This window comes from Leptodactylus fuscus, chromosome 1 (assembly GCF_031893055.1).
Source record: "Leptodactylus fuscus isolate aLepFus1 chromosome 1, aLepFus1.hap2, whole genome shotgun sequence".
NCBI lineage: Eukaryota > Metazoa > Chordata > Amphibia > Anura > Leptodactylidae > Leptodactylus > Leptodactylus fuscus.
In genome coordinates, this window is record NC_134265.1 from 256,996,866 (window position 1) to 257,023,575 (window position 26,710).

At 41.3% G+C, this 26,710-nt stretch overlaps 1 protein-coding gene across 5 annotated transcripts in view; it reads left to right on the top strand.

Annotated features, from left to right (window-relative positions):
* NPNT (nephronectin) overlaps positions 1 to 25,868 on the top strand; it is an 81,580-nt gene extending 55,712 nt beyond the window's left edge. For 3 of the 5 annotated variants that reach the window (XM_075286164.1, XM_075286171.1, XM_075286192.1), the window contains 9 exons: positions 4,353 to 4,472; positions 4,806 to 4,925; positions 5,243 to 5,377; positions 5,790 to 5,912; positions 7,793 to 8,401; positions 20,008 to 20,094; positions 20,449 to 20,547; positions 23,786 to 24,045; positions 24,849 to 25,868. In XM_075286164.1, the coding sequence (XP_075142265.1) occupies positions 4,353 to 4,472; positions 4,806 to 4,925; positions 5,243 to 5,377; positions 5,790 to 5,912; positions 7,793 to 8,401; positions 20,008 to 20,094; positions 20,449 to 20,547; positions 23,786 to 24,045; positions 24,849 to 24,941 (1,646 nt within the window). In that variant the 3' untranslated portion in view covers positions 24,942 to 25,868. The remainder of the gene's footprint in view (positions 1 to 4,352; positions 4,473 to 4,805; positions 4,926 to 5,242; positions 5,378 to 5,789; positions 5,913 to 7,792; positions 8,402 to 20,007; positions 20,095 to 20,448; positions 20,548 to 23,785; positions 24,046 to 24,848) is intronic. The other 2 variants (XM_075286178.1, XM_075286185.1) reach the window with 2 other exon arrangements.
* Positions 25,869 to 26,710: the final 842 nt, after the last annotated feature.

Consider the following 26,710-nt stretch of genomic DNA (forward strand, 5'->3'; position numbering starts at 1 on the left):
TGCTAGTTGTTAAATTAAAAAGATAACGCCTTTGCTGCATTATAAATCAGATATACAGTATACAATATGCACATGGCAAGGCTGTGCCTCTGTGTTAAAATCTAGGCTACTCCATTCTCCATGGGCCCCATAGAAAAAGCTGTGCGCTGTCCCTGTCAATCCCATAAACCTTGAATGGAGCAGAGCAATGTTCTTCAGACCCCAGATCTTTGGAGATCCTAGTTGTGTGGCCCCTATGGATCGGTGATGTAATTTCTGGGACATAAAGGGTCATTAAGGATCTTTTTCTGGTCCTTTATACAGTTCCTGGTTAGCCTCTCCTCTTTGTACACAGTGCGGAAGATCTTAAGAATACTGACTAATAGTAACACTGTACAGACTATGAAAGCGCTTCATGTCTGATGCTGAGTAGAGATGAGCGAACACTAAAATGTTCGAGGTTCGAAATTCGATTCGAACAGCCACTCACTGTTTGAGTGTTCGAATGGGTTTCGAACCCCATTATAGTCTATAGGGAACATATACTCGTTAAGGGGGAAACCCAAATCCGTGTCTGGAGGGTCACCAAGTCCACTATGACACCCCAGGAAATGATACCAACACCCTGGAATGACACTGGGACAGCAGGGGAAGCATGTCTGGGAGCATAAAAGTCACTTTATTTCATGGAAATCCCTGTCAGTTTGCGATTTTCGCAAGCTAACTTTTCCCCATAGAAATGCATTGGCCAGTGCTGATTGGCCAGAGTAGGAACTCGACCAATCAGCGCTGGCTCTGCTGGAGGAGGCGGAGTCTAAGATCGCTCCACACCAGTCTCCATTCAGGTCCGACCTTAGACTCCGCCTCCTCCGGCAGAGCCAGCGCTGATTGGCCGAAGGCTGGCCAATGCATTCCTATGCGAATGCAGAGACTTAGCAGTGCTGAGCCAGTTCTGCTCAACTATACATCTGATGCACACTCGGCACTGCTACATCAGATGTAGCAATCTGATGTAGCAGAGCCGAGGGTGCACTAGAACCCCTGTGCAAACTCAGTTCACGCTAATAGAATGCATTGGCCAGCGCTGATTGGCCAGAGTACGGAACTCGACCAATCAGCGCTGGCTCTGCTGGAGGAGGCGGAGTCTAAGATCGCTCCACACCAGTCTCCATTCTGGTCCGACCTTAGACTCCGCCTCCTCCAGCAGAGCCAGCGCTGATTGGCCGTATTCCGTACTCTGGCCAATCAGTGCTGGCCAATGCATTGTATTGGCGTGATGAAGCAGTGCTGAATGTGTGTGTTTAGCTCAACTACACCGGTGGAGTAGTTGAGCTAAGCACACAGATTCAGCTCTGCTTCAATCAGCGCTGGCCAATGCATTCTATTAGCTTGATGAAGCAGAGTGTGCACAAGGGTTCAAGTGCACCCTCGGCTCTGATGTAGCAGAGCCGAGGCTGCACAAGGGTTCAAGCGCACCCTCGGCTCTGATGTAGCAGAGCCGAGGGTGCACTTGAACCCTTGTGCACCCTCGGCTCTGCTACATCAGAGCCAAGGGTGCACTTGAACCCTTGTGCACACTTGGCTCTGCTACATCAGAGTTGATGGTGCGCTTGAACCCTTGTGCACACTCTGCTTCATCAAGCTAATAGAATGCATTGGCCAGCGCTGATTGAAGCAGAGCTGAATCTGTGTGCTTAGCTCAACTACTCCACCGGTGTAGTTGAGCTAAACACACACATTCAGCACTGCTTCATCACGCCAATACAATGCATTAGCCAGTGCTGATTGGCCAGAGTACGGAATTCGGCCAATCAGCGCTGGCTCGGCTGGAGGAGGCGGAGTCTAAGGTCGGACCAGAATGGAGACTGGTGTGGAGCGATCTTAGACTCCGCCTCCTCCAGCAGAGCCAGCGCTGATTGGCCGAATTCCGTACTCTGGCCAATCAGCACTGGCTAATGCATTGTATTGGCGTGATGAAGCAGTGCTGAATGTGTGTGTTTAGCTCAACTACGCCGGTGGAGTAGTTGAGCTAAACACACACATTCAGCACTGCTTCATCACGCCAATAGAATGCACTGGCCAGCGCTGATTGGCCAGAGTACGGAATTCGGCCAATCAGCGCTGGCCAATGCATCCCTATGGGAAAAAGTTTATCTCACAAAAATCACAATTACACACCCGATAGAGCCCCAAAAAGTTATTTTTAATAACATTCCCCCCTAAATAAAGGTTATCCCTAGCTATCCCTGCCTGTACAGCTATCCCTGTCTCATAGTCACAAAGTTCACATTCTCATATGACCCGAATTTGAAATCCACTATTCGTCTAAAATGGAGGTCACCTGATTTCGGTAGCCAATGACTTTTTCCAATTTTTTTCAATGCCCCCGGTGTCATAGTTCCTGTCCCACCTCCCCTGCGCTGTTATTGGTGCAAAAAAGGCGCCAGGGAAGGTGGGAGGGGAATCGAATTTTGGCGCAATTTACCACGCGGTGTTCGATTCGATTCGAACATGGCGAACACCCTGCTATCCGATCGAACATGTGTTCGATAGAACACTGTTCGCTCATCTCTAATGCTGAGTGATAAATCTGGCTCATCTTTAGTCTAGGATTACATCACCACACCAACTTAGTGACAAAATTGTGGCATATTTGTGGCATATAGAGTTGCATATTATTCCGTGCCCTTTTTAGGAAAGCCACACCCTTGTCCCAATAATCCTCACCCCTATGACGGATAAGGCGCTGTAAGTGTCTAAACTATCAATAAATGTGTTGCGAGGCATGTATACCAGTTTTCTGACGCAAATTATGTCAGAATTCTGCGGCATTTTTGGTAGTGAATCTGCCCCAGTGTAGTCCTTGTAAGTGCCTGTGCTTCCATCTGCCTTCACCTCTTTCAGATTTCTGGCTGAACACCAAACTGTATGGAAGAAAGCTGCCTCTCCGATCTGTTTCCTTTGTATTTCCCATGTGCAGCATGCTAATGTGTTCAAATAAGAAATCTACAGAATGTTGACTTACCTGACATTTCTGAATACCAATAAGTTTAGGATAGATCATGGTTATGCACTCTGACAAATGTCATGATTCCTGCTGTCTTGGTTGTAAACAGCTGCTCCTGGGAAATGAAACAATAAGCCTGTGCAAACCCACAAACGCTCAGTGGAAGGCCCAGCTTGTATTCTCGGTTATGATTTACGGTGGTTGTCCAGTTTCAGTCAAATATTGAGATATTAATGCTATTGTTTGTATAATGAAAACTGCCACAATTTTCCACTATAATTTATGTATCACTTACTAAGGATCATTGCTTGCTTTTATTCTTTCTTCTTACTTCAAGTGGATAAAAATCAGTCCATGGTCCTGTTTATATATATATATATATATATATATATATATATATATATATATAGTCATTTATATACGGTCCATGGTCATGTGATACACACAGGTGCACAGGTCATTACAAGGCAGATGTCTGGTTACTGTTCCGTAACTATAACCAGTCGTACGATTATCCATAATCCCATCCACTTTGCAGGTACAGTAAAACACTGCATTTTTGCAATGTGAGGCTTCAATCTAAGGCCTGGTTCACATCTGCGTCAGTAATCCGTTCAGGGGGAGTCCACATGGGAACCCCCCCGAACGGACTACCGAACGCATTGGCAAGCGCAGTCTATGGGGACTGTGTGCTTTCAATGCACAGTGCTTGCCAATGCGTTTGGTAGTCCACATGGGGACCCCCTGAACGGATTACTGACGCAGATGTGAACCAGGCCTTAGATTGAAGCCCCACATTGCAAAAACGCAGTGCTTTACTGTACCTGCAAAGTAGATGGGATTCTGGATAATCCCTACCACACACTGGGGTCCATGTGATTTCCACGCGGTGTATGCACAGAACATGCGGACAGAAAAGTACTTCACGATCTTCTTTCCTGTCCACATGACTCGTGTGGAGACCATGTGGAAAGCACATGGACCACATTATAGTCTATGGGGACCATGTGGTTTCACTGCACACCCCTTGCCAATGTGTTCGGGAGTCTGTTTGGGAGGCAGAGATTACAGAAGGACACAGAAAAACTGTCTTACTCAATCTTGCTGCGGATTTCGTAGCTGATTCAGCTGCGAGGTCTGTGGGTTGAGGCTCCTTTAGCTTGACAGGAGGATCTTCAGGAGGATTTTTGGTTTGTTCTATGGTCACAGAAAGCAGCAATGGTCTAAGCAGATCAATATTGTTGAATTCTCATATACATATATAGTCACTACTGTGTGTTTATATATAGTTCTTGTTAAATCATGCTGAACGTTTTAACATTCACAGATAAATGTGAGTTATTGTTTTTTTTCAATCCCCATATAGATCTAAATGAATGTGGACTAAAGCCTCGACCATGCAAGTACCGCTGCATGAATACGTATGGGAGCTACAAGTGCTATTGTCTGAATGGATACATGATGATGCCCGATGGAACGTGTTCAAGTATGTCCGTGCTCTGCAACTTGTCTGCCTCTCATAGTTATCCCCTCATTAGTGGCTGCTGGTTTATTGTGTATGACGGCTGGCAGTGATCTCCGTTCTTCTTGTTCCTGGTTCGCAAACACTGCAAGTGTTTGTTTTGTCTTTCACTCACATTAAATCACTTATGCTTATGTCCAAGAAAATTCGAGCAAAATTGTTCCCTGCAATTGGCACAAATACTACAGTGAAGATAACCTTTATAACCATTGGCTGTGCTGCTGCTATCATAAACAGTCATATAAATCATCTACTTTAGATATATAGATATTTATATATATAAATATCTTCCTGCAGATGCACTTACCTGCTCTATGGCAAATTGCCAATATGGATGTGATATTGTGAAAGGAGAGGTCCGATGTCGCTGTCCTTCTCCTGGTTTGCAGTTAGGACCAGATGGCAGAACATGTGTGGGTAAGTGGTGTCTTAAATTCATTTCATAAGGAAGCTGGGGATAACATAAAGTGGACGGGGAGATTAAGACTGGAGGAGTTGGATTAGACACCAAAGTGCCTAACTTCTGTTCTGCATCTACCGTAATTTCCATTGTCTATTTATAGTCCATTACCGTACTCTGATAAGAACTGGTAGCAGTTTAAGTTGGTAAAATATCAAAAATGTCAAAAAGTGTGATATTGTTGGGTTCTATATTCCTTTGTGCCTACATATCAATTAAATACTAATAATAATATAATAATATATAATATAATCTAATAATATCTCTTTGCTAGATGTGGATGAGTGTGCCACAGGGAAGGCCGTGTGTCCAAGATTTAGGAAGTGTGTAAACACCTTTGGAAGCTACATATGCAAGTGCTATCCTGGCTATGACTTAATCCATGCTCATGGAAAGTACCAGTGCTTTGGTAAGGATTTTTTATTTTACATATTCAAGTCTAGTAATACTTAGTATTCAATACTCAGTAATAATATAATACTCAGTAAGGGCCCCTTCACACAGAATTTACGCTCCACTCATTCAGACACGTATACACGAGCGCTTCAAAACACATCCCATTCACTTCAATGGGAGCGCGCGTAAAGCCGGCTTTGCACGCGCTCCCATTGAAGTGAATGGGATGTGTTTTGAAGCGCTCGTGTATACGTGTCTGAATGAACAGAGCGTAAACTCCGTGTGAAGGGGCCCTAATACTCGGATATCATAGAAAGTTATACGATGGGATATGCTGTAATGTATGACATTTTTCTAGCTAATGTGATGTTTTAGGATGTACTTGATAAGGCAATCTTATGTACACATTTTTTCCCATTGGATAGATATTGACGAATGTTACACTGGAGATTATCAATGCAGTAACTATGCAAGATGCTACAACACACCAGGATCCTACAAATGCAAATGCAGCGAAGGCTACCGGGGCAATGGAGCTGACTGCACACGTATGTTTTTAAATCTTTAAACATTTATCCAGTATTATAACCCTTTTAGGCAGTAAGGCATAATACTCTAAGCAATGTTATCCGATTCATTGTTTAACCATTACAGGGAAGCTATATGGACAGTGCACTAGGCCTTGAATCAATGATAGACAACACTTTACTCGTATTATCATATACAACACTGTTCTCTAACCAGTGCCTTGGGAGCCATGTGTGGCTCTTTGGTCCCTTGCTCTTGACAGCCGCAGACATTATTATGTACTAGTAACATCATTGTGATCATTACATTACATGGAACCAGGCTTGAGTTTTCCTTTTTAATATTTAATGCAGCTCACTATCATCTACGCCATGTAGTGTATGTGAAAGTGGGTCTAGGTCTACAAAAGGTTGATATTTCATTATATATCCACTTTTTAGAAATGGCTGCATTTCCAGCATAAAGCCTAATTTTTATCCTGTTGACAGCTTCGATGTTCCCAGACATCAGCGACCAGCATACAAATAACACACATTCTTAATAATATTAATTGAAATGATTTTATTTCATTTGTCTACCAATACCAGTATTGTCACAGCAGACATCTGCTACTTCTCTGCAAAATATCAGTTGAAAACCACATATTAACATGACAAGAATTAAGTCATCTAGGCATCGGTGAAGCAAGACATTGCATTGAAATGTTTGTACAGCCAGAGGTTAGTGCGTTAGAACGGTTTGGTCCATTAGACCGCAGGAAAATGACTTGACTCATGTAATGGAATATTGAAACTTAGAAAATATCCCGAGTGATATGGATTCTTTACCGATGATCTATTTAAAAGCAGCTCTAGGAAAATCTTGAAACAGTTTTTATGGAAAACTGTAGTACATGATAAATGAAGCACCGCCATCATATTAATGACGTAAAATAATCTGCAGTGCCCTTAAATCTACGTAGTTACTGAATACATTGTGTGAACAGGATTAGTTATATAGACCCTTCCTTCTATGAGCCTATCAGCTATCCATAGAACCCAGACTGATCCATCTGTTCTAGAGATTTACTTCTGATGCAGTCAGAAGTTGGGGTTCAATTCTTATCCCATAATTGTCGCTTCAGATATATTTGCACATATACCTTAATTTAAAGAAAACCTGCTCAGGAAATATGTTCCTTTTAAACTCCTTTAGGCTAATGCCCCACGTAGCGCTCCACAGCAAAAAAAATGCTGTGGGAAAAACCGTGGCGGCAAAACACATTGTGGTTTTTTCCCGCTGCATTTTACACAGAGAGTCCACAAAGTTTTCTTCTGCAGACTTTCTGCTTCAGTTATACCTATAAGGAAGCCACCGGCATATCCATATGTATAATTGACATGCTGCGATTTTCAAAACCGCAATGGTTTTGGAAATCATAGGTTGTATTTTTACGCTGTGAGTTAATGGGATTTGCTAGAATCCCATCCACTATACAGTAACTGTATACGGCCACATTTTTTTCCCGTGGCATTTACACCATGTATGGCCCCGGCCTTAAACCTTCTGATCTACTAGAAGCTTTGGTATATTTTCTAACAGACAAACTTGTCATTTCTAACTTGGAATTAAAAAAAAACGTGAGGTCTTTGAACTATTTTTATTCAATAGATTTTACTTTTCTCTAAAGTGTACAGCTTTAACAATCTTCAGGTTCAACATCTTCTGCATATGTATATTGTATATCTTGTATGTATATAGTGTAGAGCTAATAGGTACATATTGTATTTCTTTCATATGTAATAATATCTCTTCTTTTTTGCTTACAAGTTGAAAGATATCAAAATGTCTTTCCAACATAAACACTACAATGCATTAGCAATACAGAGATGGTAGATCATTCTGTTGGTTTTTCTTGCAGCCATCCCCCGAGTGATGATTGATCCACTAGGCCCACATAATTTTCTACCAGGTAAAGATAATATGAGAAACGTACTTAAAGGAAATGGCAGCACATTAAGTGGTAGTGAAGGCAGCAGCAACAGGATCCCAGACTTTGGCTCCCGGCATCCTAAGTGGCCTCCCTCACCCTCTATTACAGAAAAGCCACATCCAAAGACACCCAAGACCACATCCAGACCTGCTCCACCTGTAACACGACCAGCACCAAAACCAGCGACCAGGCCACCTCCACCAGCGACCAGACCACCTCCACCAGCAACCAGGCCACCTCCACCAGCGACCAGACCACCTCCACCAGCAACCAGGCCACCTCAACCAGCGACCAGGCCACCGCAGCCAGCGACCCGGCCACCACCACCAGCAACCCGGCCGCCGCCACCAGCAACCCGGCCACCACAACCAGTCACAAAGCGACCTCAACCAGTCACAAGGCCACCCCAGCCACCAACAAAGCCTTCAACATCAAAACCACCTATTGTTGTTACAACAGCTCTCCCTCAGTCACCTACTAGGATACCAGAGAATAACAAGATTGAGGATCAAGGAAAGCAAAGAGGAGATGTTTTCAGTAAGTATAGTAAAGCATTATGCACGCAACAGATTATTTATATATATATATACCTTGAAGCAATTTTTGATATCATTGAGACAAAAGATATGTGTAATCTGAGTTTAGTGATCTGCAGTCCATCTGGAGATGGATATAGCAGATATTTTCAGAGTGAAAGTCAGTTTAACATATGTAGGGGTGCAGGGAAACAGCCCGATAAAAGCTGAAAGAAAAACATCTTTCTGAAAAAGTATATTACACATTTTCCTAGAATCACCTATATTGATTTATGCAATGTTTGTTGAAAAATGAGTGACCATTTAAAGTGGTTGTCCAGCCAGTACACAAGCACACACACACTGACCACTGAATGAGGCAGTTCGCTGCTATGGCCGGTGATCATTTTCAGTGTTTTTAGAGACATCAAGAAGTAGAGACCAGCAGGGATCAAACATCAGTATGGGAGCTGTGGGGGATTGCTGAGGTGAGTATCACTTCTTGTGTTGTACTGCCTTGCTGACACTTTTTTTTTCTTTATTTACCAGACAACCATAACAGTTGGCCATGCTTCCCTAAAAAAACGTTCACTTCTTTAGTTAATATTGTACAAACTTGTCTGAGATGGCAGACCTGAGTCTAATCTGCCTCTCCTTCAATGTCCAATGTGATTTTCATTGAAAATGGCCATGGTCCTGCTGCAGTTCTATCTGCACTGGATACTTACAGATAATACAGTTGTACAGTAGATATTCTTCTACTACTGTTTAAGGCAGACCTGGGCAAAGTCCAGCCCACGGGCCATATCTGGCCCTCTGACTGATTCAGTCCGGCCCGCACAGCTTTGACTAGGGAGGCGTGTCTAGGGGGGGCGTGTCTTAGTGCCGGCCAAAGATGGAGATGTGGAGCGTGTCATAAAGTACTGAGAGATGTAAGGTGAGCTGCAGGGTGGAGAGAGAGTGTGTGTGTGTCTATATGTGTGCCTGTCTATATGTGTGCCTGTCTATATGTGTCTATATGTGTGTCTGTCTATATGTGTGCCTGTCTATATGTGTCTATATGTGTGTCTGTCTATATGTGTGCCTGTCTATATGTGTCTATATGTGTGCATGTCTATATGTGTGCCTGTCTATATGTGTCTGTATGTGTGTGTGTCTATATGTGTGTCTGTCTATATGTGTGCCTGTCTATATGTGTCTGTATGTGTGTCTGTCTATATGTGTGTGTCTATATGTGTCTGTATGTGTGTCTGTCTATATGTGTGCCTGTCTATATGTGTGCCTGTCTATGTGTGTCTGTCTATGTGTCTGTCTATATGTGTCTGTATATATGTGTGTCTGTCTGTATGTGTCTGTATATATGTGTGCCTATCTATATGTGTCTGTATGTGTGTCTGTCTATATGTGTGCCTGTCTATGTGTGTCTATATGTGTGCCTGTCTATATGTGTGTCTGTCTATATATATGTGTGCCTGTCTATGTCTGTCTGTCTATATATGTGTGTGTGTGTGTCTCAGTAACCTAGGGGCAGAGATGGAAGTGGAATGTTATACTAGGGCAGAGATGGCAGATGGAGGGGGGGACATGAAACTGGGGGAGAGATGGAGGGGGGGACATGAAATGGGGAAAATAAAGGGGGATATGAAACTGAGGGAGAAATGGGGGGGACATGAAACTGGGGGTAGATGAAGAGGTCACAGACTGGGGGGACATTAAACCGTGGAGGTAGCTGTAGGGGGACCTGTCTGCCTCTAGTTGCCCCCAGTTTAATGTCACCCTCCAGCTACCCCTACGGTTTTATGTCTGCTTCCAGCTTCCTGATTTTAATGTCCCCCTCTAGTTGCCCCCAGTTTCATGTCCCGCTCCAGCTGTCAATTTATTGTCGCCCTCCAACTACCCCCACTGTTTAATGTCCCCCTCCAGCTGCTCCAGTTTCATGTCCCCTCTAGTTTCCACCAGTTTATACTGGGGCAGCAGGAGAGGGGCTTAATACTGTGGGGCAGTTGGAAGGGAACATTACAATGTGGGGGCATATAATGTACGGGTGACTGTAGGAGGATTGTACTGTGTGGGGGCACATGGAAAGATGATTGGGAATGGGCGGGGTCAACGTAGAAGTGGGTGGAGCTAAATTTGTCGTGGCACGGCCCTCTAGCATAGTTTCAATTTCTTATACGGCCCCATGGGAAAATTAATTGCCCACCCCTGGTTTAAGGGAAACTATTGTCGACAGAGGACGACTAGTATTATTGTATAGAAATGTTTAAAATGTATTACCTGATCTGCTGTGATTGATGGTTCTCATGTGAGTAATAAGAAAAGAAGCCTTATTTTATTACTGAGTTAAATGGAATATGATAGGGCAGATAAGATAATCCTTTAATAGTCCCACCTTGGGGAAATTTCAGCTGTTCAGATGTTATAGAGCACAAGGAAGAGCCAATTTTAAAGAGACCATTTACAGACACTTCCCTGGTGGTTTGCCAGTTTCACTTGGTACATACCAGGAATGCCATTCTCATTCAGCCTTGAGCTAGATTGCTTCACAGGCCATTCAATCTCCTTTTATTAATTATTATTGCTGGCTACAGTAGCAAGAGCCTCTTTGAATTGCATAACATTGCTGTGTAAACTTCAATAGACTGTGACCAAAGGCGGCTAAAGGAAAATGCGTACCCCGAATAACAATGATCAGTGGTTGTACTTTTGCATACATAATGGATATGCTTTGGATTTTTTGCAAGAATTTTACTCTTGAACCCTGAAGTGAAATTTTCATCTCAAAGCAAGTATCTCAACTTTATCTTTATCTATAAAGTTAGAAATTGAATTATGTTTTTCTGCAGCTTTGCTAAGATATTTCCTCTCTTTTATCCCATAACCTCTTCTTTTTATACAAGCTGTTTTTCCTGGTTACAGCCACCACCGTTTTTGTGCAGTGGTGGCCAAGCTTGTGCCAATACATTGTTTCCTTAATGTCTTGGTTGGGTTATTAGCAGCATATACTTATTGCCACTGTGCAGTAGCTGCTAGTCCACCCGCCTCGCTCCACTGTAGTAGAATTGAGTAGAACTGTTCCTATCCATGCACAGTAGCTCAAGACCCATTTTTTCACCTGTTCTTGGCAGAGTTAGTACTGATGCAAGAGGCACTGTGGTGTGTTTCACATTGTCTCCTGCTAGAATCTGAAGGAAGAACTTTGTATTGCCCACTAAGGCTGGTCTTACACGACCGTAGTTTTAGACCACAAATGGTCCGCAATTGCAGTTTTTAAATTGTGGACTATTTGTGGACCCAGTGTTTTCTATGCGGCCTCTTACACCACCATAGATTTTGTCCGTGGTGTGGCGTGCCGTAACCGTGGTCCGGACAGTATACCGCATGTCCGTAATGGCCGTGTTTTTACGGCACGGACTGTCCCATACAAGTCTATGGGCGCATGCAGTTTTGCGGATATACACTGAACATACATCAGTGCATATCCGCAATTTCGGATGTCAACATTGCGATTGGGGGTGTGTGTTGTTTTTTTGCGGATCCGCAAAAAAACGGGTGTACACGGAGCCTTGCGAATGCACGTTACGGTTCGACACGGACGTCTGTGGAAGGAGTTTTTTGAGTGAATTATGTGTTGCAGGTGCGCAAATTGCCGACCACAAAAACCACTACGGTCGTGTAAGACAAGCCTAAAGACTGAGAAACCCGGAAACAAGGATCAAGAGTATGGGATGGTATAACATATGATTGTTAAATAGAATAACAGACTGAGGGAAAGGCTAAGAGCTCATGTACCAAACACACCTTAAAAAAAAAAAAAAAAAAAAGCAGGAAAAAATGCAACAAAAGCTTCTGCATTCTTCACTGTTTTACTGTGTCATTTTTCATTTTTGCCTCCCTTCATATTAGTCTATGCAGAAAGAACAGCATTTAACCTGCTGTGTTTCTCAAAGCGCTTTATTTTCCACTGCATTTTTTCCATAGTTCAGGGATGAAATTAAATAAGGTTTCAGCAAAGTGAATGAGATTTTAAAATGCAGCATTGTTTTGTGTATGTACAGTGTGGGGCCTTAGCCTCAAAAAATTAAAAGGGACGTGATACAGTCACATGACCAGGAGGAATAAAGGGGTATTCCCATCTCAAGGATCACATCCAGACTTGTTGCTTAAACTAACTGAAGTGTTTTACCCAATACACTGCCTTATGTATCCTGCTTGAATTCAGAATTCAGTCCCTGCTCCCATCCCAACCACACCTTTTCTTCCTCTCTCCTGATAAGTGTTAGTAATGTTTCTTAAGCAGTCCTTTGGTTATCTGTGTATATACTTTACAACAAACAAGGGCTTCGTGCTGTAATGAGCTAAAACCAGAAACTGGAAGGGAGAGATGAATCCAGAGATGAAAAAACCTTTTACATGTGGATTTTCAATACTGATTTCACTGTAATCCATTAGCAGAACAGTAAATGAGAATTTATATTTCGCTTGCACATGCACATGATGCAGATTTTTTTTCCATGCACATAGGGGTGCAGATATTAAAATCCGCAGCATATTGATTTTTTTGTTCTTTTTCTGAAGTGGATTTTAAAGAATGGCTTAAAAATCTGCACTGAGATCTGCACTTACATGAAGGGAAATTCGCACCAAAGTTCACTCTGTGCGCATGTACCCTGAGGATAAAAGTGTGTACTGACAAAATGTTACTTGCAGCTATAGGAACATACTGATCTGTGTTAAAAAACAAACAAACATATAGTCAGCAAGACATGTGTCTTTGGAGTTACTGTACCACAAGCAACATTTTATAGTTTCTACCTAAAGCTCCTCATCTATGCACAAGTTCTTTTCATAAACAAATGGAAACAGTGTCATTATTTGTTTTTGTTTTGTTTTTATAAGACGGATTTATCTGACCAAGTTGTGGACCACCTCTCTTTCTTTCTATTGTGACTGTATTATAGTAGATTGACCAATGGGTGAGATAAAAGTCTGCACCTGCCCAGTGTTTTGGGTGTAGGCAATAACCTAAAGCTTACAGTCACATTGCCAAATTGTGATAAAGTCAGACAATTATCTACTGTTAGAATGATGTGAGTATAAATGTAGCTGTAATTGTCTCAGTGTGTTTAATAAAATAATAATCATATCATAGTCTTTAAAGTGGACCATTCACCACCTCCAACCAGCCCAGTTCTTTAAACCGTTTAATAGGCCCCGCTCTGCTGGTTCTGGAACAGTTGAAATTTTTTCTGTAGCCCCCACCATTCCTGAGCAATCAGTGCTGTTAATTGTGGTACCTAATGTGTCATTTATGTTCTGTACTGTCAGGAGGGAGGTGTCAGGTAGGAGCAGGTTAGGGGTACAATTCTGTTCTGTAACACTGACTGATTCTGATTGGAGCTCTGAGTCACCCCCCCCCCCCCCCCCCCCGTCCTTCTGACATTACAGAGCTTTAAGATCACCTTTCAACACCTTTACCAATCCAACATAGGCTCTGCTCCACTGATTCCAGCTCAGTTGAATTTTTTTCTCTAGCCTTCATCATTCCTGAGAAACAAGTGCACTTATTTCTGGTGTCCAATGTGCTATGTAAGATGCTTAGTGTCAGAAGGGCGGAGTCAGACAGGGGTGTGTGGCTCAGAGCTCCAATCAGAGGCAGCCAGTGTCAGAGCTCAGAATCACACCCCTTGTCTGCTCCTGCTTGACACCGCCCTCCTGATTGTACAGAGACTAAATAGCATATCAGGCACCAAAACTACCAGCATTGCTTGCTCAGGAATGATGAGGGCTACAAAAAAATTCCAACTGTCAGAATCAGTGATGAAGCATGTATTAATAGACATTAAGGTTTATGACAGAGCCCCGCTACCCCTGAGAATACCATAATAGTGGTGAAACATATCAGAATGGTGGGGTTCAGTGAACTATTGTGTTTACTATATTCTAATGTGGAGTGCTAATACTACAGGGGAAGTACTGCCGATGTCCCTTGAATAAAGTCTGGTGGTGCAATGGAACTGCCGACAAATACCCTCATATGAAAACTCTAGATTTTATTTTATTTTCAACTCCTCATTCCTGGTGTTATTGAGAAAAACAAAGTCATCTACAGATCTCTCTTGTAGGAGAGAAAAATTACTTGTACTTTTCTTGGATACTAAAATTAGAATTTACTGAGAATATAAGTTGTTGTAAAAATTTGGCATGTGCCCAAATGTGGATGGTTGTCAGCTGCCCGTGACTTGCATGTCAGACACTTTCAAACAACAGGCAGCTTACCAGTATATTTTTAAGTTCTACTTTGAATTGCTAAGAAAATCAGTTTCAGCAGCTGCTTGTTTTCTGTGACTTTGCAGGACACGGTGGTGTTATAAGAGTGAATTGTAGAACTGGGCACAGCCAATAAGGCTAAGGTCCCACATGCCGGGCCGCAGCAAGAAAGTGCTACAAGAAAAAACGCGGGTCAATAAATAGTGGTTTTTCCCACAGCGCTTTTCACAGACAGTCTTCAGAGGTTTCCATTATACCTATAGGGAAACTGCCAGCACTTCCGTAGGCATAATTGACATGTTGCGATTTCCCAAACCGCAACTGTTTTGTAAACCTCAGTGTATATGCGACGCATATTTTTTCACAAGGTGTGGATGGGATTCTCTAGAATCCCATCCTTCATGCTGTGACTGAAAACACTGCGTTTTTTTTTCAACTGTGGCATTTAAGCCATGTGGGGTCTTTTCTTTAGGCTGATTCCCCACGTTGCGAAAGCGCTGAGTGTTAGTGTACCTCATCTACCATTGAAGTGAATGGCCCTGAGCTTTAGTAGCAATGTGAACATGTTCAGCATTAGACCACATCTACTATTGCATACATTACTTTTGTATCTGTATGGAGGAGGTGTCCATAATGTAAAACAGATATACAGTATATTTTTGCACCTGATGCATATTTTTCAATAGCTAGCATGTTACATTGGATGCCGTAAAACACATGGCAAATCCATAGGGTAATATGTTGCAGTCATTTTAATCTTACTGTTAGGACCCTTATCTCTATACTTGCCTCTCTATCCCTTACTGTAGGACCCTTATCTCTATACTTGCCTCTCTATCCCTTACTGTAGGACCCTTATCTCTATACTTGCCTCTCTATCCCTTACTGTAGGACCCTTATCTCTATACTTGCCTCTCTATCCCTTACTGTGGGACCCTTATCTCTATACTTGCCTCTCTATTCCTTACTGTAGGACCCTTATCTCTATATTTGCCTCTTTCTCCCTTACTGTGGGACCCTTATCTCTATACTTGCCTCTCTATCCCTTACTGTGGGACCCTTATCTCTATATTTACCTCTTTATCCCTTACTGTAGGACCCTTATCTCTATACTTGCCTCTCTATCCCTTACTGTGGGACCCTTATCTCTATACTTGCCTCTCTATCTCTTACTGTAGGACCCTTATTTCTATACTTGCCTCTCTATCCCTTACTGTAGGACCCTTATCTCTATACTTGCCTCTTTATTTCTTACTGTGGGACCCTTATCTCTATACTTGCCTCTCTATCCCTTACTGTGGGACCCTTATTTCTATACTTGCCTCTCTATCCCTTACTGTGGGACCCTTATCTCTATATTTGCCTCTCTATCCCTTACTGTGGGACCCTTATCTCTATACTTGCCTCTCTATCCCTTACTGTAGGACCCTTATCTCTATACTTGCCTCTTTATCCCTTACTGTGGGACCCTTATCTCTATACTTGCCTCTCTATCCCTTACTGTGGGACCCTTATCTCTATACTTGCCTCTCTATCCCTTACTGTGGGACCCTTATCTCTATACTTGCCTCTTTCTCCCTTACTGTGGGACCCTTATCTCTATACTTGCCTCTCTATCCCTTACTGTGGGACCCTTATCTCTATATTTACCTCTTTATCCCTTACTGTAGGACCCTTATCTCTATACTTGCCTCTCTATCCCTTACTGTGGGACCCTTATCTCTATACTTGCCTCTCTATCCCTTACTGTGGGACCCTTATCTCTATACTTGCCTCTCTATCCCTTACTGTGGGACCCTTATTTCTATACTTGCCTCTCTATCCCTTACTGTGGGACCCTTATCTCTATACTTGCCTCTCTATCCCTTACTGTGGGACCCTTATTTCTATACTTGCCTCTCTATCCCTTACTGTGGGACCCTTATCTCTATACTTGCCTCTCTATCCCTTACTGTAGGACCCTTATCTCTATACTTGCCTCTTTATCCCTTACTGTGGGACCCTTATCTCTATACTTGCCTCTCTATCCCTTACTGTGGGACCCTTATTTCTATACTTGCCTCTCTATCCCTTACTGTGGGACCCTTATCTCTATACTTGCCTCTCTATCCCTTACTGTGGGACCCTTATCTCTATACTTGCCTCTCTATCCCTTACTGTGGGACCCTTATCTCTATACTTGCCTCTCTATCCCTTACTGTGGGACCCTTATCTCTATACTTGCCTCTCTATCCCTTACTGTGGGACCCTTATCTCTATACTTGCCTCTTTATCCCTTACTGTGGGACCCTTATCTCTATACTTGCCTCTCTATCCCTTACTGTGGGACCCTTATTTCTATACTTGCCTCTCTATCCCTTACTGTGGGACCCTTATCTCTATACTTGCCTCTCTATCCCTTACTGTGGGACCCTTATCTCTATACTTGCCTCTCTATCCCTTACTGTGGGACCCTTATCTCTATACTTGCCTCTCTATCCCTTACTGTGGGACCCTTATCTCTATACTTGCCTCTCTATCCCTTACTGTGGGACCCTTATCTCTATATTTGCCTCTTTATCCCTTACTGTGGGACCCTTATCTCTATACTTGCCTCAACTGGTGCAGTAAACTGTGATCTAGTGTTACTGCAGTATCAATATCATATTTACTGCTGGTTATGGCCATGCCTGCAGTCCTACCAACCACAAGCAATACTATAAGTTGTAATACATAAATATTCAGATAAATAATGTAGTGGTCATTATACATTCATATCATGTTCACTAATATTTATTCATGGACTGCGGATGATAGCAACTAGTTCCTAACACACCATAGTGTGAAAATGGTGCAACAAATGTTCGCCTAATGGCTGCAATTTCTATATGTTACAAACATATACCAAAAAACCACTGGTTGTGTGGTAGATTTCAATGTGCGGCAGTGCTGTGAGCATTCAAGGGCATAGTCATCAAGAACTTTGTGATTTCCTGTTCTAGGTTCAAGGCTGATCTAAATCAATGTGTTTGGTATTTGGACAGCAGACGGGAACATCGATTCCTTGTCAGGGAGTGCAATATTTCATGCTGGTAGAATGAATAATTCTTTGTTCCCACATTTGTTCTTAATGTCGTGTCACCAGATTTGCCAGCAACATGAAGGATAGTATCGGAGATTTTAGACCTGTTTTGTATACATGTCCTTAATATTTCTTAGGGATTGTTTCCATGGAGAAAAGGCAATAAACCTTCTGTCATCTACGATAGAAGGCAGCGTAGGTGATCACTGTGCAGTTTGCATATTATTCTTACTGTATGTGTGCAGCACAGAACTTCCTCCATACAAGATCTTTTCAGAAAGATGATCGGAACATGTTACATAGTAGGGCAACGTGACATTGGCAATGTACAAAGGTTAGTGGACTCTTCACGCATACTATATCCCATATCAGAGACTCAAAAGATCTTTTTTGAAATTTGCAGTAGAAAAAAATACATTTCTAAAACCCAACCTGGAACGTCATTGGTGAAACTCCAGACAATTAGGTCAGGGCTCATTTAGGGTACAGTATAGTGTGGTCATGATGTAGCCCAGCCAGCTTGCCATAGCCACACCTTTCACGTATACCTATTTTTTATGGAGTGTTTCTAGTTAATGGCCGTGACATAACCAGATAAACTATGTTTTTATCTTTTAATAGAATAGTAAAGCAGCTGGCATGACCACCCAGTTTTCATCCAAACAACACTGTTTATCACTGTGTAGTGATACTTCAGTACTATATATTATTTAACGAAGTTATCCAGGATATCCATTTTTTATAGAGGCATTCTCAAAAACAAAAAACCCAGGTCCCTGCCACTGTAATACCTCCGCATCAGTGTGCCATACATATACAGTAGCTGATACCATAGAGGTTAGTGATTGACCGCAGTAACTTGGGTAGATGCCCAGATGACCATGACAACCACTGGAGTAGCAGCAATAAAGCACTGGAAGATTAAAAGGCAAGTCATTTTTTTTAGAAATTTGTTTAATAGAGGAGCTTTCATGTCCTGTGAGACAGGGCACTTGCAGATATGTCGGCACGTTCCATGGTCCCAGAAATATCTGAGCCATTAGTTTCTACTACTGATATCACTGTACAACCATATCGAAACAAAATACACCAAGATGTGTCAAAGATGCTCCACATTGTGCCTGATACAATAAAGATGCACCATGTTTGCGCCAGTGTCTGGTCCTGATTTACTATTGTGGTTATGACTAAAGTGAGAATCCACAATGTAATACAGCATCAGGCATGTGGATGAAATTTTAACAATTCCCGTCCATATGATGAGAAATCTGTAACCTGTCAAATTTTGATGTGAATTTTTGCTATTTTAATATGCGGTGGGAAGCCACAGAAAAATCTGCAGTCTAGATTGAATCGTAACGGACATACAGAATTTTCTGCATATTTGTGGGGGAAATACTCTTCTGTGTGTGACCCTACTAAATATACAGCACTTGGCCATTTGATCAGAGTCTTTGTTACAAGAGAATATTGTGTGCATAGAGGTTTGTAAATCCTATACAGCTCACAATTGTACTAAAATAGCAAATGACGCATTAGCTTGTATTTTAGGAATAGTTGAAAAGAAGAAAATACTTGTCACTTTTCCACCTGTGACCTTGCTGTGACATTCCTGCATTCATTACATAATAGAATTTTTACTAGGATTAATTTCCACATTTTGTTTAAGAGAAAATGATGCGATCAGGATTTGTATGAAGACTCAATGTGGAAATCCGTCATACTTTGGCCCTACAAGCCTGTCTGTCTGTGCACCTGCAGGTGAGAAGTACGACATGGTGCTCAGAGACAGACCTCCCAGATTATAGGGAACACGTCTAGAATGTCTGATTTCTTAAGCATATAGTGTCCGTGGAATGAGGAGTCTTCTCATACAGGATTAGTGCTATGTATAGTGAAATAAGAGGTCCAAGATTAAGTAACAGGGAATACAACGCAATCAAAATTGTTTAGATAGTTCAGCTTCTTATAGGACTCTAGTAACAATCGTGTAAGACGTTCTCACATTCCGAGCTGTTGTTACAGGAATAATGAGAACTTTATTTCTTTATTTATTTATTTATTGCTTTTGAGACCTAGTGAGAAAAATCCTAATATTCAGACTAACCCTACAGCTATTTGGTTATTTTGGGAGGGTTGTAAAGAAAGAGTTCCATAGGGGAATATATAACTTGTATAGATATATAAGGGTGATCTCACACAAGCAGTGAAACCAGTATAAAATAAGGGATGATATATTCTTATAATTATAGGAATGTTACACATTTGTGCTTCATCTTTGTTTCTTAATATTGCAGTTCCACGGCATGAAAATAATATATTTTTCCACTTTGATGTTGAGCGGGGTCTGAGTGCTGATGAATATGAAGAAAATGATGATCCAGGTAAGAAGGTCTAGTCCTGTGAAAATACTATTCAGAATCTTACTGTACAAATAATGATTATATCACTAATAATTTGTAAGTACTTTATTGCTACACGTTGTTCAAAATATTGAGAGGATTCAGGTATTTCTATTTTACTTGTGGCCCCAAACTGTATGAAGGTTCCATATTAACTTGCATGTTACTTAAGTAGCTGTGTCCATCCCATGAGCTTGTACCGGTGTATGTACATGCTAGTTTTACTGTTAAGGCGTTACATGTGCATTGTTTTTTTGTGTCAGGATTTACCAGTGACGTTTTCTTTTATATTAGAGCGTTTTACCCAAATAATAACTCTCTAATCTTCCTTTGCAGGAGTTTTGGTCCATAGCTGCAACTTTGACAATGGATTATGTGGCTGGATTCGAGACAGAGAAAATGATTTACATTGGGAATTGGTCAAAGATGACTCAGGTAAATTGGTATCACATAGTCACTTGGCTTTTCATTGTGAATCCACCATGTTATGTGAACTGTATAAATATCCATCGGGAAGGCAAGCGTTCAACATGTTTCTAGGAGGATGCTGGAAAGCCATACTCTTGCCAACTCTTTCCTATTTACAGACATATTACATATTTGTACTATTTACTCTCAGATACATGTTACCTTCTACAAGCAGATGAGGGTTGGTACTCCTCCGTCCATCTTCTTTAAAATGAGATGTTAAAAACCATAATAAAAAGCAGTTTTTTCTTGAGTTGTTGACCTCAGCACAACAGTATATACAGTTTATGTATGGCATCACATCACCTAATTCCCTGTGATAGATTGGTGTACACAGTCTTTCCCATCTCTTTTTATGTCACAATGCATCTGTATGGCACCAAAATGTCTGCTGCAAAAAAAACAACAACAAAAAAAACAGACAAAAACAATCAGCATTACCAAAATATGTGAACAAGGAATGCAGGTCATGGCTGCCACGGAATGTGAACACAAAAAGATGCAACAGAACTTCACTAGCATCTAGAGCATCACTCCTAGCTTATACTGTATATAAAATGCATGATAGTTTGGTTAACATTTTGATAAAAGTCCACTTACCAGGGATGAAAGCTTTTAAGATGGGACCCTACTCTAAAGTGACTCACCTCTCTTTGGGCCTTGGCCTCCAGTGAATTCATTGCAAGTGTATTTCAGATGTATTATAGTTAGCTTACCCTACAAACAGTCTCCTCTCTCTGGACCTGAGCCTTGGAATTTATAAAAGGGGGTGTAATTCACCCATATTATGAATCTAAATTCAGTCTTTAAGTGGTTGTCTGGGATAAAATTACATTTATATGTTAACCTAAACATCCCATCCCCCCTTCCTGAATATTTCCTAAATGACGTAGCTTAGAAAAACTGTATATTTATGAGGATTGCTGGGGCAGACATGTAAGAGCCCTAGGCACATTTTCTGATTATCCAGTGACATTACATTTCCCAATTTAGGGAAACAGAACATCACCAATAGTATCCCCCACCCCATCATACTTACCTGTCTTCCTGTCTAGATCTTCTGGGCACGGGAGATGACTTTCTTCAGTGGGAACGGATCCTCCTCTGCTTTGACGTCTGCTGGTGCGTGTGCAATAGAGCCAGCATCCCGGCATTGCTCTGTGGCTGGCAGTCCATCTCAGTTGCTGGAAGAGCCTCCCACGCCCTCGCAGTACAGATGGAGTACCGGCTACAGAACAATGCCAGGACTATTGCGCATCAAAGAAGAGGAGGCGCATCATGGTAGTTGTAGGATAAAAGCACAGGAATCTGCAACATGTAAACAAATACAGAAGATGCCAGGAGCTCCCGGAGAAACCGAGAAACACTCGAAACACTGCTAAAGGTATTTGAGTGCACTTATTAACTCATTAAGAGCACTTACAAACGTTTTTGCAACATGCACGATTAATATGGAGTCAGCCAAATGTACAATGCAAGAAACACACAGAAATGGTTAGCACTGCGAAACAATGTGAACATGAAATGAAGGTGTGCATTGCTATGGGCGCAATAGAAGAACTCAAACATTTGCGACAGCACTTTGTTAGTGGCAAGAGCATTACTGAAAAATCCTTCTGAATATAAAAATTACATGAAAATGAGGCTCTTGGTTAACATTTTGATCATATTATATTGCCAACAAAAACCCAATCTGCCCTAAGATGATTTTAATTCGAGCATAATATGGGTGAAATATACCCCTGGCTCAGGTCCAAAGAGAGGCTGAAATACACATCTTTAATTCATTGGAGGGCAATGACCAAAAATAAATCAAAATGTTAACCAAGAACCTCATTTTCATGCATACAGTAGGAGTTAGCAGCAGTGCTCTTGTACTAGCAGAGTGCAGTTGCAACTTCTTGTGTTATTGTATTTGCTAAATCTGGGAAATTGATTAAAAAATAACCAAAACCAGTTTATAATTTCTGTTTGGTTGTTACATTATTTCTAAACTTTCGCATTCAGTTTCGTTTGGACCGAACAGTGGTCACATGGTGTCGTGATTTACAGGAATAAGCTCTGGGATAATTCTTGTGACGTTTGCCCAAAACATACTAATACCTGAACATTATGCCTCTCAGGCTCTAGAAAGTCTTTGTAGTAACCTTGCTGTGCACATACATTGTTAGCATCTCATAATTGACAGTTGCAGAACAGCAGTTTTTAACCTAAAGTTCATGAATGAAATAATGCGTTCTAAATGCAGTTAAAGTTACTTACTGCCTTCTACTCACCAAAATGTCTCATGTACTGCCACCTCATAAATTATATACTAATCATATTATAATGAAATTATTTATGACAAGTTCCCAATTTCCATTTCATTATATTTGCAGCATATTTCATTTACAGATAAAATTGGAGTTAATAAAGTTAATAAGGGCTAGTGCATTGTTAATGGAAAAGGCGGCATAAGTCACAGATTTCAGTTGGGTTCCTGATGAAAATAAGTGACCTTTGTGTATTGTGGGTTTTTTGCCTTAAATTGCATCCAAGTTCCTCAAAGGGTCCCAGAGTTTCCATGAAAAGCTGAAATATGTGCTGGGTCTTTCTGGGCAGTCTGTTCTATGACTTTATGAGCTTAGTATCCTCTCAGTTTTTCTGCTGACAGCAGCTTTATTATGGCTGCAGCATTTTTTTTTAAAAAAAACCTTTTCTCTCTGAGGCTGGGAACATATACAATTTAGAGTATCCTCTGAACCCTACCTTAACCTCTAGCACTGTGGTACTACTAGTTTCTTTACATGTAATTTGGCCAAAAAAAACGCAACAACTCTAGTGAATATAAAATAACATGCATAATGGACTGCAAATCCAGGTTATGATGCAGGTAAAAAGAGAAGTTTAGAGAGAGACAGAAATCTGAGCATAATCCAGGAAGGCTCCTTGTTTTCTATGACTTCCCATCAGCAATAACAATAATAGATGTACATGTTAAACTCTCCTTATATTGTAGAAGCTGCAGAATCCTGTAAATACCTGCAGAGTTTTGAAGTTAACTAAGGATGGAAGGGAGATGTGTAGAGGCAGCAACTTTAAAGAAGTTTTCAGGCAGAAAACAGCAACATTTTAAATAAAGTACATTATATTTTGGTCCAGAATCACATGTTCTGTTAAATGAGAATAAATTGTTTAAATTAATCATTATCATTGCTCCATTTAGGGGGAAAATATTTAACAGTCATGGAATCCAAAACAACCTCAGGAAAAGTAGCGCGGCTTGTCCTTCCACTTGGACAACTTTCATATTCTGGAGACCTCTGTTTGTCATTTAGACACTTAGTGTCTGGAGAAAACTCTGGTAAACTTCAAGTCTTTGTAAGAAGATCTGGCTTTCATGGTCCTGCTGTGTGGGGAAGAAATGGAAGTAGTCAAGGATGGGGAGAAACACGCATCACTTTGCCTGGGACAGGTGTCAGAAGTGTAAGTAGATCCTTGGAGATCCTGTGTTTGGATATTTTACCATTAAAGGGATCAGAAAACAGTTGTCCTTTAAAAGAAATCTGCTCCCCCTTTGTAATCTTCATATTGCAGAAAGTAAAGTTACAAAGTCAGATGTATATTATCCTAAGTAGTCATGTTGGGCATCCACAGGTCGGGATAATGACTCAGTTCCTGCTCCCCGCCATCTATATACCCTTCTCTACCTCTTTCTGCATAGAGATTTTTGAGCACTGATAAGGGCTAGATAAGTTTTAAAGTAGTATTTCTGTTAATTCTATATGTATTTCCAGAGATAATTGTGCTGTTTGCAATGAGCTGAGCTCCATGCTGGAATGAGATGAAAACCAGGAAGTGGAAGGGAAAGGAGACAGGATAGTAGCGGAAATCCAGAGATATGATAACCTCTTTAACGTTCAGAAATTTTCACAAATTACTTTAATTTATCTATGTTGCAATTCCTTGTACAACGGATTACTGGGAGCTACGTCATACAGTGAAAAAGCCACAAAGGCTTCTGTTCCTTCATTCTCAGAGTCCAACTGGTACCAGAGGTCAACATCAGACCCCGGAGTATAATAATAGCAGTTTCAATTCGGATGTGGTCGGTCCGAACAAAACTGCAGGTAGAACCTTCCAAGTATTGCAATAACAGAACCAAAATAACCAATGTGCACAAAATTGCGTTGGTTATCCTAGTTGATGTTTCAATTTAGGTTATTTTTCAGTTAATCGACCAGTCTACTTTACAATAACCTAATGTATGGCTTGTTTTCCTTTCACAGATTGTCTTTAAAGCAGAGCGGGGGAAAGATCGATCAGGACATGTTGGTCTAGACGATGTCAGTCTGAAGAGAGGGCAATGTACTAAAGCTTAAAACTCATCATAGCTGTCGCTACAGTGTGTGACAACCTATCATGTGAGAGGGGCAGGAAAACCTGTTGTGGGACTCCAAGACAGCAAATTCAGAAACAAGAAGAGTTGAGAACTCCTGCATTCTCTCCTGAGATGACAACGGGCACAAGAACTTTCTCCCAGAAATCTGTTTCCAGACACTATTTCTTGCTTCCTAAAACTTTACACACAACCAAAGAACTTTACCTGAGGAAATGACTTGAAGAAAATGAAAAGAAACATGTCTGGTCCGGTGCAGAGATAATTCTTGAAATACATGTGCTCGAGCTTCTGAGAATTGAGAAAACTCTTGACGTTAAGTGACTTTTGCCAAGTCAAACTCTACAAACAGTGGAGGTGAAAGCTTTGTAAATGCGTATTGTGTACCTATGTATTTATCGGAGGATTTAAACGCCACAACTTTTTATAATGGATATAGCGTCTTATTTAATGATGTTGAATAGCTGTTAAGGTCAAACACCTAGTCACTCCCCCGAGTCCTTCTAAAGAACACATAAATGGTGCTTATTCAAAGGCTTTGTTGGCCACATAAAACAGTTTGAAGTTTATAAGAAAAGTCAATATATTAGTATTGTTCTCTTCGCATGATATACAGTATATGTATATACCTACACAAAGTGTTTAAATGATATTTTTGTATCATAGATAGTAATGGGTCAACGTTGGAATTTTTTCTATTACCTTCATGTTATATTTTTAGGTCTTCCATGCAGAAAGCTGTTGAACTCCATCTTACATAGAGATGAACTACTTATGAAGAGACTGTGGCCTTAATGTACTGTAACTCTAAAACATGGTGAAAATATTCTTAAATAACATTTGAAAAATACCAGTTGTATACAGCAATATTGTACAAAATTATTTCCATAAAACAATTAAAACAGTGTTGACTACAGGTATTTTCTCAATTTGTGAGTGCAGATTTCTCTTTCTCCACATTAGAAGGCCTTTTTTTGAGTTTCTTTAGAATATCATTTACTGGTCTACAGTTTCAGTAGAAAATATAAGACATTGCAAAATAACATTCATTTTATTTTAAATTTTTTAAATATTCCGGCTGGTAGGTCATATAGTCAGGCATGAAGATCGTCCATAGTAATACAGCAGCAAAAACACACATTTTCTAAGCCTTAGAATAACCTCTTACTGCTCTTAATAGGTGTAGTACAGGGGTGCCCAATACGTCGATCACCATCTACCGGTCGATCGCGAAGGACGTATGGGTCGATCGCGGGATCAGTGTCTGCTTGTTGACAGCGCAGGCTGAGAATCATCTCCGGACACTGGCAGGCCGGGGCCTTGCACTCGTTCGCAGTCAGGGCTGCGGCGGCCCCGCCTGCCAGTGTCCGGAGATGATTCTCAGCCTGCTTTGTGAACAAGCAGACACCGAGAGCTGTCTCCTGCTCTCAGGCTCCGCCCCATCCACAGGCCTGCCCCACCCCCACCCACAAGAAGTGGGTAGTAGATCTTATCCCTTGGTCAGTTTCTAAAGTAGCTCACATGCTCAAAATGTGTGAGCACCCCTGGTCTAGTGTGATTCTAAAGAATGTATGATTTGGTTTTGTAGAGGTTTTCTTTGCAGCAGTCAACTGATTTCCATGTCAGGTAAAACAAATTGGTTTACAACCTATACAGGTAACACCATACAACACCCATTGTTGCATCCAGTACTGACAAAAGATAATGTCAATGCTTTAACTACTCCATCCCTCCCCCCAATCCCTGCACAGA